This window comes from Lathamus discolor, chromosome 23, assembly GCF_037157495.1.
Source record: "Lathamus discolor isolate bLatDis1 chromosome 23, bLatDis1.hap1, whole genome shotgun sequence".
NCBI classification, from domain to species: Eukaryota; Metazoa; Chordata; class Aves; order Psittaciformes; family Psittacidae; genus Lathamus; species Lathamus discolor.
Window position 1 is genome coordinate 2,060,962 of NC_088906.1, and position 22,266 is coordinate 2,083,227.

The window sequence follows — 22,266 nt, forward strand, 5'->3', positions numbered from 1 at the left end:
GAATGGTTTGCGTTGGGAGGGAGTTTAAAGCTCATCCAGGTCCAACCCCCTGCCATGGGCAGGGACACCTTCCACTAGAGCAGCCCCATCCAAGCTGGCCTTGAACACTGCCAGGGATGGACAATACCTCCACAACCCAATGGATGCAGCCAGGATGAAGTGTTCCACCCAAGGGAGAACAGAGATGGAATATCACATCCTGACAGGGAAAAACCACTCCAGACCCAGGTTTGGTGAGAAAGAGACTGTATTCCTGCTCTTACTGGGGTGCCACATACAAGTTCTAGTGCGGTTTAGTACAAGGAGACACTGGGATAGACACTCATGACCCCCCCGCCCCGTGACAAAGAGCATCCCACCACAGCAGCAAGCGTGCAAAGGAAGCAGAACCCATGTAAAAATAGATTATATATTTACAGACCCCAGCGCTGCAAAAGCTGAGCTGGAATTCCAGAGCTAAATCGTTGGAGAAAGGGGAGAATTCCAGGAGTGGTTTGTAGGCAAAGGTACAGCCACAGAAACACACTTTAAAAACTTTGGGAGAAGGGGATTTGGGGGAAGTTCCCCCCAAAAAAGGAGCTGCTGAGGTGCTACATGATGCCAGATGTGAGGTTTCGGGATGCTTGGCTGTAAGGCAGCGGCAGAGCTCCATCAGCCTCACCAGCATTGGGAATCCTGCATCCCAAGGACACCAGGGCCCAGTTCTCAGCCCAGCCACAGTGATGCTGGGGCAACAAGAGCTGATTCATTGACACAACCAATGCTAAACCTACTTGCCAGCTCCACAGCTTTGGGCAGAGGAGGGGGATGAGCAAATCCATCCCTGCGCCCATCCCTCTGCATCCAGGCTGCAGCAGAGAGGGAGGCTTTAGTATTGAGAAGCCTGAGTGTTGACCTCCTAAGTCAACCCTTCACATCCCAGCTTCTGCCTGGCGCCCCTGCTCTAGCCTTGGCTTACCCATTGACCCAATCCATCTACTTGAGGATCTTCCTACCCCAGAGACAGGAGAACACGATCCAGATGCACTGCTGACACCTCCAACATCCCCTCAACAGCTCAACTGAGCGGGCTTGGACCACTCCTCTTCCCCAGGCAAATGGAGACCAGTGAAGGTGAGGATGGAGCCTGTGAGTGTGGAGAGGGATTCAACCACCCCTCAGCTGGAGCACACCACGAGGACAAGGTGACACAGGACAACCCAACTGCCCTGGACATGGAAGCTGGGCTGAGAGCACGCAGGGCTTTCCACTCACCCCTCCCTTGTCACAACCCCCTGAGCAGGTCCCATCACCCAACCCCTGCCATGGAGGCACTTCCAGCACCCACCTTGTTCATCTCCCATTGGTCTGCAAGGGAAGGGGCTTCTCCTGCCTCCCTCCTCACACCCCCCCCCCCCCCATAGAATTATCCCTGAAAATCACCATTCCCAGTTCCAGCACCATCACCCCAACATCAGCCCAGCCTGCATGGGCCAGAGGAGCAGCCCACAGCCTTTAGCACACACTGAGGATGTAAAGGCTTGAAGGCTTCAGGGCAGCAAACCACAGGGATAAGGAGGTCACCAACCCCACTGGGGCTGAGGCTGTCAGGGCAGTGGCACACAAGGCTGAGCTGCAGGGATGCAGCGGTCATGGGCTGGGGCTTCCAACCTGCCACCTCCTAACTCACTGCATAAGAGGAATCCATCCTCGGCTGCACGATGCTGAGGCGTGCTGGAAGCTGGCTCCGGAGACCTTTCTTGTTGCTGAGCACCACGATCCTCCCCTCTCCCATCCTGCTACAGGGCAACGAAGGAAAGCAAAGCAAAGGAAACAGAGGTTTTCTTTCTTAAGCAGAATCATGTATCTGAGAGCTTGGGGTGAAGCCTTTGCCCAGCACATCTTGCACCCAAACACCTGATTCTAAATGCTACACATCCGAGTGTTCAATATGCCCTTATATTCCCTTTAAAAACGATCCTGGAGAGCAGCCAGAAACAACATTGCCCATCTCTGACAGAGCCTTGGTGCTTCTCTGCTGCTGTCCCATCCCTTTGGGCTCCTCCAGACCACAGGAACGAGCTGACCTTGCCTACAAGGTGTGAAAAGAAACTGCTGGGAGATGCTGCTGGAAGGTACAAAAGGGACCTCCTCATCTCTCCCGTTCTCTTTGAAGGGCAGAGCAGTGCAAAAGGAGCTGGAATCCACACAGCAGGGTGCTGGGGCACCCACCTGAAGCACGCTGGTGATGCACCCGTGAGGACAAGGTGTTGGGTGCTGCAGCCATGAGGTATGAAGCCTACAGCTCCTGGAGGGCCCAGGATGCCCTGAGCTTCAGGGCAGTGCAAAGAGTGGATGGAGACCTGCTGTGTTGGAGCACGTGGAGTCTCTCCCTTCTCCCACCAGACCCAGGGACACCAGGGAGGTTACAGATGGATGGACATCATCAGCCACACTTGCAATGGTGGGGTAAAAGCAACCGGGAAAAACCCCTCCTGCAGACAGACAAACCAAGCAGCACTGGGGGGGCTCCTCCTCTGCCTCTCATACATCTCCTGCCTTTGGGGGGGCACCTCAAGCATCCAGCACCTCCAGACAAGGTTTGAAAGTCTGAGTGTTAGAAGTCACTGAGGATACTGATGTCTGCAAACTCATTCCGGTAGCGGTGAGCATACAAACTGAGCAGGAAGGCCCATTTCAAGGCCATGAAACTCCAGACAGAGGACAGGTAGTAGCTCTTGGGATCAGTCAGGGCTAGGAGGGGAAAGGAGAGACATCCAGGTTAAAATCCCATGCATCCCTCAGGCAGGAAGAACCCAGCTCACCCCCCAGCTCCTGCGAGCTTTTTGCTGTGCGTCTATGAGCCAAAGACACCCCAACCTCAGTAAATCCCACTCATTCCAAGCCCCAGTCCTAAGCATTCCATACATAACCAACCTAATGCAGATGTTTTCCCCTCAAATTAGGGTTTTCCCTAAAATACCTCCACTTCCCTAAAAAACCCCTCCTCAATTTCCCTAAAAAACCCCACGAATTTCCCCCCAAACAGTTTTTCCTCATGTCTCCAAGGAAGGTGATGGAAAATATTTACCTTTCCCTTTCCATGTGTATTTCTAAGGACCCCATACGAGTGTTTTCATGCCCTTGCACAAGGCTGAAGCACTCCAGTCTCCACAGGGAGTGTATTCGGGTTAAGCCAAGGGCTCTTGGTGGGTTATGACCGGACACAGCTTGCCCCCCACCACCAGTACACCACCACCAGGGCTCTTGGTGGCTCGCAGCCCAAATGCAGCAAGCAACAACCAGGCAGGCTCTAAAACCAACAACCCCCAAGCCTGCTCTCTTTGCTCTGTGGCCAAGCAAATCCTGGGAGGAATTAACTTGAACCCTCCTCGGATAATGGGAAGTGATTTATAGCCACACAGCTTTAGATGCTGACTGAGCGCAGAAGGCATTTTTCCCCCTGCTGCTTCCTGTTTGGAGTTTACCATCCTCACCCCCCTGCTTTATGTGTGAAGAGCACCCCCTTTGAAATAAGACCAAGTAAATTCCAGTTCCTATAGGAAATAAAGCTGGAAAACAAGGACTGCCTCACAGCAGCCTTTAGACCAGGCCTATCAAGGCAGCTCCCATATGTTAGAAGATGCCCTAAGGCAGTGGCACGTGCTGGGCACCAGAATTAGTCTTGTGTCATTGAGATATCACAGCAGGTAAGGGAAATGCAGGAGCATTCTTCCAGCACACCCCCCCCCACCTAAAAGCCTCTTAACACCTCTCAGAGGGATGGCAGCAGCACCCCCAGCTCTGCTTTGCAGCCTCTTCTGCTCCTTCCAACCCCATCCCAGCATCACTGGATCCAGCATCCCCTCTCCCGGTTACCTGCTCAAAGAAAGTACTCACACTGGTGCTTGGTGATGGCCAGAACAAGGAAGGTGCAGAATCCCACCAAGGAGAGAGCTGAGAAGAGGATCCCGATGAAGAGGAAGAACCTCAGCCCTTTTAACCAGGTCCTCCAGTAATCCTGCACATACATCACATGCGTGATCAGGGCCCAGAGCGCCAGAACACCTGATCGATCAGACAGCAAGAGCAGTCAGTATGGGCAGCACACACATGGGCGCCTCAGGAATACACAGCCCACAGATCCCACTGGGAATAGCAAGGAACGCTAAGGATTCATGGCCAGGCCCCCCTCCCCCAAAGAGAGGGCAAGTGGCAGGATAAATCCCTGCCTGCACGAGCATCCCTCTTCTTTGGCACAGGTTTGAGATCCAGGTCTTGATTACAGCTTGGCACAGGGAGGGCTTCACTCACTGAGTGGATTCACCTGAATCCTTATCATGGAATCATGGGATGGTTGAAGCTTAAAGCTCCTCCAGCTCCAACCCCTGCCACGGGCAGGGACCCCTTCCACTGGAGCAGCTTGCTCCAAGCCCCTGTGTCCAACCTGGCCTTGAGCACTGCCAGGGATGGGGCAGCCACAGCTTCTCTGGGCACCCTGTGCCAGCGCCTCAGCACCCTCACAGGGAAGAGCTTCTGCCTAAGAGCTCAGCTCAGTCTCCCCTCGGGCAGGTTCAAGCCATTCCCCTTGGCCTGTCCCTACAGGCCCTTGTCCCAAGCCCCTCTCCAGGTTCCCTGCAGCCCCTTTAGGCCCTGGAGCTGCTCTCAGGTCTCCCCTTCAGGAGCCTTCTCTTCTCCAGGCTGCCCCAGCCCAGCTCTCTCAGCCTGGCCCCAGAGCAGAGCTGCTCCAGCCCTCGCAGCATCCCCGTGGCCTCCTCTGGATTCGCTCCAAGAGCTCCACATCCCTCTTGAAGAACAATTTCCCTCAGGAAAACGATGCCTCCTTCTCTTCCCTTGTTCTAAACCCTGCTCCCTCTTCCCCACACTTCAGAAAGACAATTACAGGAGCCTCTCAACGCAAGAACTGTCTGTTCACATGCTTAAAGCCTGTCAAAGCCTTCATAACCCACCAGCACAAGCCTGCCTGTCATGCCCCATTACACAATCCCAAGTACAAGCAGCACCAAGTCCAATTATAGCAAGCTAAGTCGCAGTGTGACTAAACCTCCTTGAAGCCCTTAACTCAACCTATAGTTAGAGGCAAAGGAAGCAAAACCAGCTTTGCCCACTCCAGTTTAATACCAAGGCCAGCCACAAGCTCCTCTGTTACTGGATGGGCTCACTGTGCACGATGCTTCCCATAGAATGTATCAGAGCACAGAGAAAAGGAGCTGATAGAGGAGAGTCACTGGACTTGGGGTTGAGCTCCCCAGCAGCTTCCAGCTCCTTTCCAGCTCCGGATTGAGTTGAATACACAGAGAGTCAACTGGAGGCTTGATGGGAGAACGTGGCAATGGGGTTTGCCTCTTCAGTGTCCTGGGATGGAGCAAAGCAAGCTGGAATACCCTCAAGGGTGGCTCAGGAATGGAAAACCTTCCCCCAAACCCCAAGAGAAAAGCACAAGCACTCAAGAGTGAACTAAAAGCCCAAGGGTACAGTGCTGATACCCAGCAAACAAGGCAGAATGAGTCCATTGCTTCATCTAAGCAGTGTCTCAGTGTGTTTTCTGGCTCCAGGCACTCAGTATTATCCCCCTGAGCCTCAGCTGCAGGCACTGCTCCACATCCCAGCACGGATGGCTCATACTCCGGAGCTCTGCAGATGCACAAGTGCCTTGGGCACAACCCCTGCCACAGGGGTTAACAGAGGAGCTGCTGCCTCAGCATCTTAGAACCACCACTTCCTCGCCTGCACCTTACCTTCCAGTTCCTGCTCGAGCAGGTTCGAGCCCCATCTTGGAAAGAAATGGGGAACTTGTGGGGTTTAAGTCAGCAAAAGAAGCTGCTTCCCCTCCCAGATGACTTGGCACAATTGAAGGCAAAGTGCTGAGTCAAGCTGCTGCTGTTTCCACCCTGAACCCGCTGCTGGTGCTCCCAAAGCTCTCCATTGGGAGAGCAGAGGCAGCACGTGAGGGGGTCATAGATCTTGCTGCCCTGACCCTGCTCCTGAAGCCTGACACAGCACTTGAAAGGAAATGACTTGGCCAAGTGTTGTGCTTGGGTTCATTCTGCCTCAGCCATGACAAAGCAGAAAGAGCACGGGGCTGGAGGGTTCGCTCACACAGGAAATTCAGGGCATCCTTTCACAGGCAGCTCAGCCCCATCCTCTTCCTTACTTACCCCATGACAGAGGGGAAAGCAGCCTCCTCCAGCCCTCAGGGACAAGGAGGAGACACAAGAGCAGGACTTGCTTTCTTCATTGCTTAACCTGCTCATCCTCAGCTTGCGAGATACTCAAGTGGGCACCTGAACCCCAACAAGTGCTCCTCAGAAGTAAGGAAGAGCCGCAAAAGGGAGTAAAAGCATCCTCCAGATGTTGGCAAAGGCATGGGAATAGCTGGGGCAGCCCAAGCTATTGGAATCTGGATGGAATCTAGGTGCTAAATAAAGTTATCACTAACAAACACTGCAAGAGATGAAACACCTTTGCTAAAAAAGCCTCTTTAAGCTACTCCTTATTCACACAGAGCATTCAGGAGGAGGAAAACCCCCACTATTTCTATCAGACTCTAAAGGAAAAGGGTGGAATGGAGCACTGGATTCCCAGGTAATGCAACTGAAACACTCAGGGAAGGAAAACTCACCTCTATTCACCACCAGAACACATTCATTGTCCTGCTTTATAGCAAAGCCTTTCCTTCCCACAGGGAGACACTAAAACCACCCCAGGAGTTTCAATTCACATCCAATCTCTTTGGAGACCTCGAGAGCAAAAGGTTTAACACAAACCCACGGGCAGGTTTCAGCTCCGCAGCTCCAAACCCCAGGGTTTAAAGCAGGTTTGACCGGACTAGGAAATGTAAGTTGTGCCTCATTGAAAGCTGGGCATGATGAACTGCAGGAGCTTCAGGTTTCCTTTCCCACCTCAGGCTATGCCCCCCCTAAACCTCCTCCTCCTTTGCATTCACACCCAACAGCAAACCCTGAACCTGCTCCTCCGCTCCAGCGACATTCCTGCTTCAAATAACATCCCCAACCTGACCCCCCCGCGTCATGGCTGGAATGAGCCTCAAATAAGACACAATCAAGGGATTTCCGACAGGGAGCAACGGGAAAGTTGCCTTTAAATCCAAGCCTGCTTATCCCAAGAACACAGAGCTCCAGGAAAAGGAAACAGCCCCAAGGCCATCTGAAACAACAGCCACAGAGCAGGGGGTTTGTTGACTCCAAGTGAACAGGTACTTGGACAAGATGAATTCCTATTGAAAAGCCCCCAAAAAGCAAGCTTACAGCATACTTGGAACCACTTGAAACAAACTCTGCAAGTTCAAAAGCTGAAACCTGGGAAGGAAAAACCCCTCCTATCCAAATATTGCCCTAAGCCCCCTTTGAAAGCTGGGCAGAGCGAAGCCAAATCTCCCCCTTCTCCAAACATCAACCCCATGGCAAACACAACGGGTTGGCTCAGCACCCCCCCTGGCTCCTCACCCCCCAGCTGCATTGCAGAGCTGCTCCCCTGAGCTCCGAGCTCAGGACATTGTGTCTAGGAACAGAGGCCAAAAAGCAGCCCGTAAAAAAACGCTGGGGCTGCTCTGCAGTGAACGCGCTCATCGCAGCCTCCTGAGGCTCCAAATGGGTGTTGATGGTGGCAGAGGAGGATGGAAACAACGGGAGGTTAAAAAGGAGGAGGAACAGGCAAAACTGCTTGGAAAAGATGAAGTCCATAGGGACTTTTTCCATCTAAAGAGCCTTTCCCACCCTCCGCTGCTCCAGCCGGAGCATCAGAAATACCCACTCCAAAAGCAGCCGACCCCAAGTCGCTGTTTCTTTGCCTGGTGGATGCTCACAAAGGGTAAAATGCTTCCAGCCGGGAGCTAAAGCCAAGCAAGCTGAGCCCCAACTGCTTGGGAAGAGCTTAAAACCGGTTTTTCTTCAACAGCTCTGCTGCCAAAAGAGCTGGGGAGCAACACTGGAGTATTTTAGGAAAACAGCTCTCGGAAGGAGAGGAATCTTCGGAGAATTCCAGTGAAAACGGGCTTTCACTTGGCAGAATTCCCCCCTGGACACGTGCACTTGAGTGTGTTGCTATTCCAGGCAGTTTGGGTTTGGTGAGACACGGATTGGGATGCACATGTGTGAGGAGGAGGTTGCTGTTGGGACACCTCAGAAGCAGGACGCAAGGGGACAGGCTTGAGCTGCTCTGTGCCTCTTGCTATCCATAGTCCAGATGGATCCAGCATCACATTTTCCAGCACTTCAGCAGGACTCATCCTCTCCTCCCATGAAATCACCATTAAGTGCGAGCCAAGAGCAGCTTCTCCTGCATTCCCACCCGAGTTTTCCCTCCCTCCTTAACCATGGACCACAACAGGGGCCGAACCTTCAGCAAACAACATGTAGTACTCTCTATGCAAATCCAACCACTTTTAACTGCTTTCACCCCTAACTGCAATGCTTTTGGCCATGGTATTCCAGCCTGGATGGGGAACAAATCCATCTGCATCAATAGATCTACTATATGTAGTTATCAGCCTTCAGAGAATCTCTGCCTGCAGCATAAAGAAGCTGCTTTTGCCTTCACTTACCAGGTATTTGTACAGTTTCAAGGGTCTGAAAAGCACATTTTGTGTCTCATCTCCTCTGCAGCTGCTTTAACGCCTGCTCCACATCACATTCACTGAGCACAAACTCTGTATCTTGCCAGAAATATCTTGGAAATGGCCAGTAAAGTCTCTGCGGAGCGGAAAACCAACCCCTCTCTTGCTATTCCATTGAAAAGGAGGAGATGGCTCCGCCAGGACATTAAAAAGCACTCAGGAAAGGGCTGGATACATCCTGAAAACATGCAATTGCTTTCTTCCCTTTGAAACTGCCTCCGGCAGAATGCAAACACGGGAGTTGCTTAGAGATGCGCTGCTGGCTTAGGAAAACCAGCTCATTTGAGGCAGTGAGGGGAGAAGGTCAAAGACATAAAGAGTAATGAACAGCTCCAAATGGAATGGGAAGTCACCAAAGCAGCTGCTGTCCACTCAGGAATGGCTTTCCAGACTTGGGATTAGTCCATGGAGCCCCTCAGGTCATCAGAAGCACTGGGCTGGGTGGCTCTGCTCCAAAGAAGGGAGCTTACCCAAGGTGTGTATGTGATTGCAGGTGATCCCCAAATTCCCAAGTATGCATGGCCAGAGGCATGGTCTGAGGATTAGCAAGTGGCTTTTCCTAGGCATTGTGCGGAGGGTTTAGGATGAGCCAGCCTAAAAGACTGGAAAGGGAGCTTGCTCAGCACCTTAAATCACAGGCTTCTGGGTTCATAACTGAGGGCTCCAGTTCCAGACTCCTTTGTGGCAGTTTCCCCTTTAATACTTAACTAAGTCCTTACTTTAAAGGCCAGGAAATGTGTCAGAGCAAGGGAAAGTCAGTGCAAGCAGCAGAGGAGGGCAGGTCTCAATGCAAGCCATGGCAGGAAGGGTTCTCTACAAGATAAGCAAGAGATGAACGGATTACAGAGAAAGACATAGCCTCCTTACGCAACAGGAGTCAGAAGGACTCCTAACAGAGGGGAAATACGATGGACAAACACCCTGAAACACACATCCCTGGCAACTTAAAGGCACAGCAACCAGAGCTGCAATCCCTCCCAGCACCCAGGAGGTGATGGGTAAAGCAGAAAGAGCCTTCCAATGAGATGAACACTCACAGAGGAGGCTGGCATCATCAGAGTTGTGTTAACAGGGTACAGAGGTGCCTAATTCACCAGCCCAAGCACTCTCCTGCCCTCAACCTGCAAGACTCCCAGGTCACTTTTGGAAGCTTCTGCATGCAAAAGGCACACAGGAGCCAAAATAACCCCCTCTTTGTGCTAAAGGCATTGAATCCACCCAGCACAGGGGTTTGGTTTCTTGGCACACTTAAGCCACATCACATGTACTGGGGTGGAAGAAGGTCTCTGTGCATTATGTGATGCTCTACAAGACAAAGGGAGTTGCCAAGAGGTCTAGGAGCAGATTACAAGGCACAAAGCAGTGCCTGGTAATGAACTTTGCAATGGTTGCACAGTGGAAGCTTTCAGGTCAGCAACTGCCTTTCCTGCCCTTCTCTGCCTGTAGAATAAGCCCTGGTCAGCAGGGCACCAGGAAGAACCTGTTGGTTCAATGAGTTATGCTGGACGCAAAGCAAATGAACACCCTCTTTACCTGAACCTTAAGTATCCAGTGTAGTATCCCAGTATAACAGTGTAGTATCCCAGTATAACAGGGGAGTATCTCAGTATAACAGTGAAGTATCCCAGTACAACAGGGAAGTATCCCAGTATAACAGTGTAGTTTCTCAGTATAACAGTGTAGTATCCCAGTATAACGGTGCAGTATCCTAGTGTAACAGGGAAGTATCCCAGTATAATAGTGCAGTATCCCAAACTAACAGTGCAGTATCCCAGTACAACAGTGCAGTATCCCAGTACAACAGTGCAGTGCCCCAGTCTAACAGTGCAGTATCCCAGTACAACAGTGCAGTACCCCAGTCTAACAGTGCAGTATCCCAGTACAACAGTGCAGTACCCCAGTCTAACAGTGCAGTATCCCAGTACAACACTGCAGTATCCCAGTCTAACAGTGCACCATCCCAGCACACAAACCTCCTCCACACTGAGGTATTCCCCGTCAAATCTTCCTGCAGAAGCAACCTCCTTGGGAGCAAGGAGAAGCCTTGAATGATTCCAGCTCCGCCAGCAGCGAGGTTACCCAGTCCATGAACCCGTTCCCCTTTTCCCAAAGGGATCAGCATCACAAGTTCATGTATCCCACAACCGTGGTTTCCACAGACCCCAGCACCCTGACCTAATGTCTCCCAGAGCTTCTCAATACAAGTTATCCCCTCATAGGCACAAGAAGCCCCTCAGGGGCTCCTGTATGGACCACAAAAGCATCCCCTACAGCCACACACCGCTGACCCGAGCCCCACATAGAATCATAGAATAGTTCGGGTTGGAAAGGACCCCAAGCTCATCCAGTTCCAACCCCTGCCATGGGCAGGGACACCTCACACTAAACCATCCCACCCAAGGTTTCATCCAACCTGGCCTTGAACACTGCCAGGGATGGAGCACTCACAACCTCCCTGGGCAACCCATTCCAGTGCCTCAGCAGTGCCTCAATGCATTGAGCAGCATTCTCACAGGAAAGAATTTCCTCCTTAGATCCAATCTAAACTTCCCCAGTTTGAACCCGTTACCCCTTGTCCTGTCACTACAGTCCCTGATGAAGAGTCCCTCCCCAGCATCCCTATAGCCCCCTTCAGACACTGGAAGCTGCTCTGAGGTCTCCACGCAGCTTCTCTGCTCCAGGCTGAACAGCCCCAACTTCCTCAGCCTGGCTCCATACAGGAGGTGCTCCAGTCCCTGATCATCCTCGTGGCCTCCTCTGGGCTTGTTCCAGCAGTTCCATGTCCTTTTTATGCTGAGGACACCAGAGCTGCACCCAATGCTCCAAGTGGGGTCTCACAAGAGCAGAGCAGAGGGGCAGGATCACCTCCTTGGGCCTGCTGAAACACACCTGAACACAGGAAAGGGAACTCGCCTGACTTCAGATTCAGATCCAGATTCTCAGTGCTGTCTGCAGGAAGAGCTTTCTTATAGAACCACAGACTCATGGAATGGGTTGGGTTGGAAAGGACCTGAAGCTCACCCAGTTCCAACCCCCTGCCATGGGCAGGGACACCCCACACTAAACCATCCCACCCAAGGCTTCATCCAACCTGGCCTTGAACACTGCCAGGGATGGAGCACTCACAACCTCCCTGGGCAACCCATTCCAGTGCCTCAGCACCCTCACAGGAAAGAATTTCCTCCTTAGATCCAATCTAAACTTCCCCTGTTTCAGTTTGAACCCGTTACCCCTTGTCCTGTCACTGCAGTCCCTGATGAAGAGTCCCTGCCCAGCATCCCTATAGCCCCCTTCAGCCACTGGAAGCTGCTCCGAGCTCTCCGCGCAGCTCCCCCTCCCCAGGCCGCACAGCCCCAGTGCTCCCAGCCTCTCTTCACCCCTTGCTGCCACCTCCCCACTCCGGGCCTGCTTTGAAGCCCACCCAGCTCCAGGCCCCGCCATGGGCACGGACCCTTCCATTGCCGGAGCCCGCCCCAAGCCCCCGGTCCAGCCTGGCCCTGGGGCCGTACCCAGCTTCCCCCCTCCGTGCCCCACAGACACCAAGGGGGCAAGGGGGCGGCCCGGCCTCCCCACTGCCCCCGTGCACCCCCCCCCGCCCCGGGCTCCTCCGGCCTCTCCCTGCCCAGGGCCCGGCGCTCCCCTGCCCCGTCCCTTCACCCCCCCAAGCCCGTGGCCGCCGCCGCCGCCCCCCTCCCTCGGGCACCCCCCGGCTCGTACCCGAGAGCCCCCCGGCCGCCGCCGTTGCGGGCTGCCGCAGGCCCGGCGCCAGGCTCCAGCTGAGGAAGACCGAGAGCCCCGTAAGGGCCCCGGCCGCCGAGTAGGCCAAGCGGAGGCCGAGCGCACGGCCCACCGCCATCGGAGCGCTGCTTGCGCAGGCCCCGCCCCCGTGGCACAGCACCCCCTAGCGGGCGGGAGGACACAGGGGAGGGGCGGGGATACGGAGAAGGAGGGGGGACACGGGGACGCGGGGGAGACGTGGGGGGATATGGGGGTATAGGGGACAATGGGAAACTGGGGGACATAGGGGGATATGGGGGTATAGGGGATATAGGGGACAATGGGACATGGGGGGACTTGGGGGTATAGGGGACAATGGGAAACGGGGGGACATGGGGGATATGGGGGACAAGGGGACATGGGGGGATATGGGGATATAGGGGACAATGGGAAACGGGGGGACATGGGGGGATATGGGGGTATAGGGGATATAGGGGACAATGGGAAACGAGGGGACATGGGGGATATGGGGATATGGGGGACAATGGGACATGGGGGGATATAGGGGACAATGGGAAACGGGGGGACATGGGGGGATATGGGGGTATAGGGGACAATGGGAAACGGGGGGACATGGGGGATATGGGGGTATAGGGGATATAGGGGACAATGGGAAACGGGGAGACATGGGGGGATATAGGGGACAATGGGAAATGGGGGGACATGGGGAGATATGGGGGTTTAGGGGGCAATGGGAAACGGGGGGACATGGGGGATATGGGGATATAGAGGACAGTGGGAAATGGGGGGACATGGGGGATATGGGGGTATTGGGGGCAATGAACATGGGGGACATAGGGGGATATGGGGATATAGGGGACAATGGGACATGGGGGGACATGGGGGGATATGGGGATATAGTGGGCAATAGGAAATGGGGGGACATGGGGGGATATGGGGATATAGGGGACAATGGGACATGGGGGGACATGGGGATACGGGGGACAGTGGGAAATGGGGGGATATGGGGGTATATGGGGATATAGGGGACAATGGGACATGGGGGCACATGGGAATACAGGGGACAATGGGAAACGGGGAGACATGGGGGGACATGGGGGGATATGGGGATACGGGGAACAATGGGAAATGGGGGGACAGAGGGATACGGGGGACAATTGGATATGGGTGGGCATGGGGATATGAGGAGGACTTGGGGACATGGGGGACAATGGGACATGGGGGCACAGGGAGGACATGGGGGGATGTGGGGGGGACATGGGGTACAGTGGGACATGGGGGGACATGGAGAACATGGGGGACATGGGATATGGGGACATAGGGGACAATTGGACATGGGGGGACATGGGGATACGGGGAGGACTTGGGGACATGGGGGGGAAATGGGGGACTTGGAGACGTGGGGAGACATGGAGAATATGGGGGACCTGGGGACACGGGGACACAGAGGGGGTATGCGGGGACATGGGGAGACGGGGGGAACAGAGGGGACAGTGGGACATGGGGGGACATAGGGAAAGATGGTGGGATGCGAAGGACGTGGGGACGTCGGGACAACTCCCTGCTCGGCTGCAGGGTCGTGGTTTGGGGCAGCCTCATTACGAACGGCATTCCCGTTCCCTTTCCCCCTCTTTTTCCCTATTTTTTTTCTCGTGTCCAAGCTCTCGGCCAGGTTTTGGCTGCGCCAAACCCGGGGAGCTGGAATGTGCTGTGGGATGGAGGCAGGAACGGGCTTTTTTGAACCCATTCACTGCGCTCATGTGTGCGGATGCTCTGCGCGGAGCCTGGAAGCCGGGGCTTGCTCCGGTCCAGCTCGTAATGGTTTTTCCTTAACTTCCAGGCTCTTTGGACGATCTTTCCAGCCCTGGGGAAGCGCATCCTGACTGCTGTGAGCGCACACAGAGGAGTCTCTGCTCTAGATGGCAGCAGCCTCCTTCCCCTTCAGCCTGAGACATCCCTAAAACACCATCTCCCCTTCCTTCCCTCACTTGGAAACCACCAGGGATGGAGCTGCTCCCTGTATCCCATGTGAATCCCTCTGATTCCAGCGAACCTCCATGAAGGACCTGGCTCCATCTTCCCAATAACCTCGTCGGTGCCCAAGGTGCTGTTAGGGGACACCAAGACTTTTCTTTAGGTCGATCAAGCCCCATTTCCTCAGTTTCTCCTTATGGAGAAGCTCCAGCTTCCAACCATGCTCCAGGCTCCAACCGTCTTGGTGGCTCTTCATGGAATTCACTCCTGGAATCATGGAATGGTTTGCATTGAAGGGACCTTAAAGCTCATCCAGTTCCAACCCACTTTCCAGGAGAGCAGGTTGCTCCAAGCTCATCCAAGTTCCTTGATGTCTCTCTCACATGGGTGGCCCAAACCCAGACACAGCATCCAGATGTGGTGCAATGAGTGCTGAGTGGAGGGGAACGAGTGGGGAACCATCGGAGAACACGGGGATGATGCGGAGCATCCTCATTTTGTGCTGGACACGATGGTGAGGACACTCATGGCGCGTCCACACGTATCGATGTTCATTGGGGTTGAGCGATGTGGCTGAGGATTCAGCTCCTCCAACTCAAAGGCCCCTCATGGGATGTGACCCATGAAGCCTCATCATGTTCTTGGCTGAATTCCCGGGAGGAGAAGCAGCATTCCTTGGATCTTGCCGTGTTATTCCATGTGCACCTCACTCCTGAGATGCTGAACGTGCATCGGTCACTGGGAAAACATGGATCATCTTGGAGCTTGTCTGGGTTCAGCAACGCTGAGTCTCAGCCTGACTCATCCCAAGGCTGAGCACAGCCCTCAGAGACTCAGAGACAGCAATAAAACACTCAAAGGCCCTTGGGATGGATGCTGCAAAGATCCACGATCATCGAATGGTTGGGGTTGGAAGTGACTTTAAATCACATCTACCTCCGACCCCTCTGTACATTACATCCATGAGGCCACTTAATTCCGCTTCCCAAAGCAACATTTACTCTTTCCCAGTGTTTCCCCATGTTGATGCCCTGTTGTCTCCATCACCCAGCCTGGGGATAGCTCGTACCCACCTCCAGATCCCTCTTGCATCCATTGAACGGACCCATTGCCCATCTCCGACGTTGGACCTGCTCCCCAAATCCTTATTCTATGTCCCCAAATCCTTCTGGATGACTTCCTTCTCCCTTTGGACCTTGCTCCTCTACCAAAGAACAGACTTGCTTGTTCCAACCAGGTCAGGGAGGTTTCTACCTCCAAGCCTGCCCCACAAACCCTTCTGGTCTCAGCCCCATGCGTTCGGGCAGACTCAGCAGAGCTGGGATGACTCCATGGAAGTCGCCTCCAAATTCCTGCTGGGCAATTGGCAGGAGGTCGGGATGAGAAGAGCCTGGGTGGAGGGAATGGAGCCAGAGCTGGTTCTACTCTACCTGTGCCGGCACAGAATCGCTGACTGGCGCGTGCTGACGCCGCTTGTTGCTGCCGGGTACGTGCAGGCAGCACGGAATTCCTGCAGGAGGTGTTGGGAATGGGGTGGGAGTGCAGATGAGCAGATCTGTGTGATGGGAGCTGGAGGGAAAGGATGGGATCCAGAGGGATGAGCTGGAGAGGTGCCACTGCCAACCTCATGGAGCTCAACAAAGCCAAGCGCGAGGTCCTGCACGTGGATGGGGAAATCCATGGGGTGGAGAATGGATGGAGGAGCCCTGAGGAGAAGGACTTGGGGGTGTTGGGTGAGGAGAAGCTCCCCATGGATTCTAAACATCCCCTGTTGTGTTCCTTTGCTGACTGGGAGGAAACAGCTCCCCTGCATTAGAAACCATCCATCAGATGTGGCTTGGGAGCTGGGTGGGGGGGGGGGGGGATCAGCCACTGGCTCCCCCATGTGTGGGTCTGCTGAGGAGCTCAGCTCCAGGGTGCTTGGCTCGGTTACATGATAAGGACACGAGACCATAATCAACACAGGATAAGCTGGGCTGAGGCTGCCACCAACCGAGGTGCCGGAGCGAGCAGTGCGCGCATCCCTTGGGCAGCACCAGGGTGAGAGCGGCGCTGAGATTGCGGAAGGTACCCAGAGGGGTTGGCATCACCCTCGGTGCCTGCTGCAGTGCAGACGTGCCCGGGCAGCCGGCGCTGAGAGCAACGGGCACTGCAGGGCATGAGTCACCTCATCCCAGGTGAGGATCAGCACCAGCAGCTCTGGAGAACGGCACCCAAGAAGCGACTGCACCTTAAACCCCTGCAGTGCCTGTTTGGGGCAGCAACCGGCTTTTACATGGAGCCGTGGCATGGTTCGGGTTGGGAAGGACCTTAAAGCTCCTCCAGCTCCAACCCCTGCCACGGGCAGGGACCCCTTCCACTGGAGCAGCTTGCTCCAAGCCCCTGTGTCCAACCTGGCCTTGAGCACTGCCAGGGATGGGGCAGCCAGTGTTTCTCCATTCCAGCATCGCAACACCCTCATAGGGAAGAACTTCCCCATATCCCATTTAACTCTTCCCTCTTCCTGCTGGAAGCCCAAACTCCTCATCCCATCCCTGCATCCCTTGTCCAAAGCCCCTCTCCAGGCTTCCTGGAGCCCCTTTAGGCACTGGAGCTGCTCTCCTTAAGGAGCTTTCTCTTCTCCAGGCTGAACAAACCCAGCTCTCTCAGCCTGGCTCCATAGTCTCAGTTTGGTGTCACAGTGTAAAAGCACATTGATTCCCAGGTGGAAAGGCAATGCCACCTGGATCAGCATCCCTCCTTCAACAAATGGGGATTGTCTCCATCCATGCAGGTATCAATGAGAGGCGATCAGTCTATATGCCCTTCTTTGCCCAGGGGATGTGCAATCACTGGACAAGAATCCTTCACTGTGGAAGGAGAGAAAAAGGAATCCAATAGGAATGGATAAAAGCACCCCAAAAGGAGCAGCTTTTGAGGGATGCTCAGCTAAAGAAGATGCGGTTTCCACAATTCCCTGAGCCTCTGCGTCAGCCTTATCCAGCAGGGCCATGGGTAAGTGGTCAAGGATTCAGTGAGAAGATGCAGTGAGATGGAGCAGCTCCCCATGGGCCGCTCTGGCCCGTGTCTCAGGGCAAGATTCACATCAGATCGCAAGGAAATCCCTGCTCCCATGGGACCGGGTGGGAGCTGCTTCCTCCAGGCACATGGGGACAGGATGACAGCCCTGGACAAGGGTGTTCTGATGCCCCTTTGGCAGCAGAGCTGCTCACTTGGCCTTGCCAGCAGCCTGAGGCTGAGTTAAATCCAGCTCCGTGCCCTGGCTGACCACAGGGAGAGCTGGAGCCAGGGGTTGATGCCAGCCCCTTGGCAGCCAGCAGAGACCTTCTCCAAGCAGTTTATGGATGCTCCACATTAGCAGGAGCCCACAGGAGCGGGGACATCCCCATCCCAGAGCATCCCCACCCCAGGACATCCCCACCCCAGAACATCCCCATCCCAGAGCACCCCCACCCTGGGACATCCACATCCCAGAACATCCCCATCCAGGAGCATCCCCATCACGGAGCATCCCCACCATGGGACATCTGCATCCCGGAGCATCCCCACCCCAGGACATCCCCATCCCAGAGCATCCTCACCATGGGACATCCCCATCCCAGAGCATCCCCACCTCAGGACACCCTCATCCCAGAACATCCCCATCCAGGAGCATCCCCATCCCAGAGCATCCTCACCCCAGGACATCCCCATCCCAGGGCATCCCCACCCTGGGACATCCGCATCCCGGAGCATCCCCACTCTGGGACATCCCTATCCCAGAGCATCCCCACCCTGGGACATCCCCATCCCAAGCAGCCACGTGTGGTCCTGCTCCAAGGGGTGGAAACCTCTGGCAGGCAAAGGCAATGAGATGGAAATGAGCAGTAGGGAAAGGAGGAGGAACCACTTCAGCTGGGAACAGACGCTCCCGTTCCACAGCTTGGATGTTTCTCATCCCAATATTTTCCACTTCCCAACCCAAACCGGGCTTCCCAGCTCCTTGGCACTGCCACAACAGCGGGAAGCCCTGGATAGCATCTTCACTTTGCTCCACCACCAGCACCCACTGAGCAGGTTGCCTAGAGCAGAGTCTTCCTCCTGCCTCTTGCTCCTGCTCCAAGCACAGCCAGAGCTGGGAAACAGCCGGATCGACCGGATGTGGGGTCGCCTTCCTCCTCCTCCTCCTCCTCCCTCCGCCCTGCATGATGTAGGTGGGAAAGCTGGATCCTGTCTGGATCTGGGAACAAAAGCAGGAAAATCACTTGAGATGTGGGGGGAGCTTGGGTTGTTTTCCTTGAGCTGGGAACAGGCTGGTGATTCCTCCTGGAACCATCCCATTCCCTCCTGGAGAGGGAGGGATTTGTCCTCGAGGCTTTGTTTTGTCTCCTTTAAGGAACCATTTGATACATGGGAATAACAGGAAAATAGAAGGATTTAGACCCCATGAATGTTAAAGCCTCAGAAGCAAAAGGAAGAAGGAAAAGTCAAGGAAATGGGGAGGTTCCGGCCCTTCCTGGTTCGAGGGAGGGTTTCATGGTCCCTTGGGAAAAAGCCGTTGTTTTGCCTTCTTCTCCCATTAATCCGTCCTTAACTCAAGCCTGCCGGCTCCTCATGGGCTCCCAATGGACTCTGGTGTGATTCCCTTTGCTGGTGCTGGCTCTCAGGGATGCGGTCCATGAGCTGCTGCCTTGTCTCAGCATCTCCCGGTGACTTGGTGTCTGTCCTGGGGGTGATTTGGTGTCTCAGTGTCCCTGTCTTGGTGTCTCCTCCATGGATCTAAAGCACTTTGTAAGGGAAAACCTCTTAAGTTCAGCATTCCCAAGGGATTGCAGCCATGAGGGGTGATGGAATGGTGTTTGCAGCAAGGAAAACCTTGGAGGCTGGCTTTCCTCCTTAGGTGGGTTCACATCCATGCCTGGGACAATCCTGGTGCAGTGATGCTGACATCCATGTGTGATGGACTGGGTTAGGCTTAAGCTTAGGTTTAGGGGTAGGGCTGGGTAGATTTAGAGATACTCGGTCTGCAGAGGGAGGTGAAAGCATCGTTTCCTGGAGGGCTGCTGATAAACCAGCACTGGCTTCGGATCTGAGGAGTCCCCACCTCTGGAATCTGGGCATCACGTTCCAGGAAGAACTGGAAGGAGCAAACAGGGTATGGAAATAGCAGGAGAACAAGACACATCACGCTCCCCTAATGATAATTAAAGGAGTATAAATGCAACTGCTTGAGAGGCTGAAACCTTCCTTATAAAGCAGCCCCACTTCCACGGCACCGGATTCCTGCTCCTATCCAATCCATGATCCCAAATGGCTCCTGTTATGGCTAAAATGATACCTGGAGCTGTTTCTTTTGCCTCAACGAGCATACGGGTGTCAATGGCAGAAGAGATGCTAATTCTGTGCACTTAGGAGCAGAACCGCTTATTCAATCCCAGCTCCCGCAGCCTGAATGCGAAGGTTATTTAACACCAAGTGAGACACTTGCAAAGCTGTGCTGGAATAATAATGTCAGGGGGAAAGTAGCATTAATCAAAGTAACGCCAATATAAATTAGGAAAGGCTTAGCCAATAAAGTGGGAATATATATGGTCGGAGGAAAAGAAATGCATAAAGTAGCTGCGTTAAGGAATAAACCACCAGGATTGGAGTGCTGTGATTTAAGGCCCTTTCCCCCAGCATCCTATTTGCAAGCCTGATTTGTTATCTTGTCCCAGGAAGCCAGAGATGATGAATCGAATGGATTTCTCCAACCATCTGCCAGCAAACACATCCATCAGCACCGCAAGGACTTGCTCCTGTGCAAAGGCACGAGAGCCCACCACTGATTTCCAGCCAATGGAGCCAAAAGGGATATCCCGTTCCATGGGGATACCAGGGTTTGGCTTGTTTTGGCCTTGAGCACTGCCACGGATGGGGCAGCCACAGCCTCTCTGGGCACACTGCTTTAAGGAGCCTTCTCCAAGGGGGTTGGAACTGGATGATCCCTAACCCAAACCCACCTGCACATGCAAACCCATCACCTTGCTCCCATGAACACACGTGGCACATGGGGCTTATCCCCTGGGTACCACTGCTGCTCGCTGGGAAAGGCCAGCCCTGGAGCTATCCAGGGATTTCTCCTGCATCTCAGGAGCTTTATTCGGTGCTGACATTCAACCCTGGCTGCTTTTCCCACAGAAAGCTGGCCCCTGCCTCCTTGGAATGCTGCTTTAGCCCCACTTTGATTTATGGAAGGGCCCAAGAGGAGCCTGGGGATGGAGAGGGCTTGAAATTGGCCTCGTAGCTCTTGGAGGCATAAGGGAAAAGGGGGGGAAAACACCTTAGGAAATGGCTGGTGAGGTTTTTGGGGTCCCCACTGAAGCACCCAGCCCCATGGCAGCACCCCCCCCTTATCCATTGCTTTCTCCCAGGCCTCAGCATCACCCCAGGACAGAGACTGCTTCTGCTGCCACCTTTATTTATGCTCAGCTATTTAAAGCTCCAAGCTGGAGGCGACGTCTGGGCACTCGCCCTTGGAATGCCGAGTCCCACAGCCAGGGAAATGACCACAAACTGATTGGACACGGAGCTGCTGGAGCTGGTCCAGAGGAGGCCACGAGGATGCTCAGGGGCTGGAGCAGATCCCATAGGAGCCAGGCTGGGAACACTGGGGATGGAGAAGAGAAGCTTCCATTGTCTGAAAGGGGCAACAAGGATGCAGGAGAGGGATCTGCATCAGGGGCTGGAGCGATGGGACAAGGGGTGATGGGTTCAGACTGGAACAGGGGAAGGTCAGCTTGGAGATAAGGAAGAAGAGGGTGCTGGGACACTGGGATGGGCTGAACAGAGGAGGTTTGGGTGCTCCATCCCATCGAGGCCAGGTTGGATGGGGCTTGGAGCCCCCTGCTCTAGTGGAAGGTGTCCCTGCCCCATAGATCTGGATGAGCTTTAAGGTCCCTTCCAACCCAACCCATTCAATGATTCCATGATTCCATGCAAACACAGACACTGCCCCCAGCCCCACTGCAGCCCCACCACTGCAGGATGCAGCTTTGTTGCTGATGGGGACCCAAGGCTGTGGTGACCCCTGAGGAGCAAACACCAGCCCTGCATCAAACACCATCACCCTGCAAGCCCTGCTCTGATTTCCAGCCCTTGGAATGGGTCAGGAAGCGTTTGATGGATGGATACGGAGTGGGAGCCTCCCAGATCAATGGGAGCTTCCCATCTCCTAGGGAACAGGCACGTCCTGGTGGAGACTCAGGTCCTGGTAGATTCCACCATGGTCCCTTGGTGATGGAGGAGATGGGGGCATGATAGAGCAGGCCTGTAATTAATGATGTGTGTAATGAACATCAGGGAGGCAATGGGGTTGCATGGGCTGAGGTACCACAGGGGGGGTGATAAATGCACCATTTGTGCCCTGAGCTGCCCATGGAAATGGGAGTTTTACCCCGTTTCTCCCCAAACTTGGGTGGTAACAGCCATTAATGCGAATGATCCCATCCGGAAACACCAAACCTGGAGGATTTGGGAAGGGATGTCCGCGGCTCCCAGCCCATCCACTGATGGTCAAATCCCACTGGTGGGATGCGAGGGGTCAAAGAGCCTTGGCACCAGTTTCCCCATGGGACATCCAGGAGCAGCAGCTGAACCCCCCACACACACACACACTGCCAAGCCTCCAACAGATCCCATCGGAAGCCAGGATTCCAGAGAGCCGGAGCCTGCTCCGGGAGATTAATCATTATCCAAGTGCTGATGGAAGGAGCCGGTTAAACACCGAGATAAGGAGCCAGATAGAGCAGAGCTGCTCTGTTTGCATTGCAGGAGCTCGCTGCTCCCAGCTAAACCAGCTGGTGCAGCCGGCTGGAAACGGAGCCCTGTGGCCGGAGCCGGTGACCCGGCACGATGCCACCTGGGAGCAAGGCTCCAGCATTCCATGGCAGGGGTTGGAA

General features: G+C 54.5%; 1 protein-coding gene and 1 long non-coding RNA gene across 2 annotated transcripts; both read right to left on the bottom strand.

The window, feature by feature from the left end:
• Nucleotides 1-229: 229 nt before the first annotated feature.
• SLC48A1 (solute carrier family 48 member 1) lies at nt 230-12,530 on the bottom strand. Its single transcript, XM_065659643.1, has 3 exons — nt 12,353-12,530; nt 3,880-4,047; nt 230-2,733 (listed from the first exon to the last, which is right to left on the bottom strand). The coding sequence occupies exons 1-3, from the start codon at nt 12,489-12,491 to the stop codon at nt 2,597-2,599; spliced, it is 444 nt and encodes a 147-aa protein (XP_065515715.1). The 5' UTR covers nt 12,492-12,530; the 3' UTR covers nt 230-2,596.
• Nucleotides 12,531-18,152: 5,622 nt separating this feature from the next.
• LOC136003659 (uncharacterized) lies at nt 18,153-20,345 on the bottom strand. Its single transcript, XR_010608167.1, has 3 exons — nt 19,665-20,345; nt 18,922-19,463; nt 18,153-18,566 (listed from the first exon to the last, which is right to left on the bottom strand). It is a non-coding gene; the product is annotated as an uncharacterized LOC136003659 (long non-coding RNA).
• Between the last annotated feature and the right edge of the window lie 1,921 nt (nt 20,346-22,266).

What these genes read in the sequence shown, in the direction of transcription:
- SLC48A1 (XM_065659643.1), bottom strand. Translation starts at nt 12,491, where the DNA reads ATGGCGGTGGGCCGTGCGCTCGGCCTCCGCTTGGCCTACTCGGCGGCC. An exon ending in GGCGGCCGGGGGGCTCTCGG is followed by an intron (nt 4,048 to 12,352) that starts GTACGAGCCGGG and finishes CTGATCGATCAG; the next exon opens with GTGTTCTGGCGCTCTGGGCC. An exon ending in GGCCATCACCAAGCACCAGT is followed by an intron (nt 2,734 to 3,879) that starts GTGAGTACTTTC and finishes TTCCCCTCCTAG; the next exon opens with CCCTGACTGATCCCAAGAGC.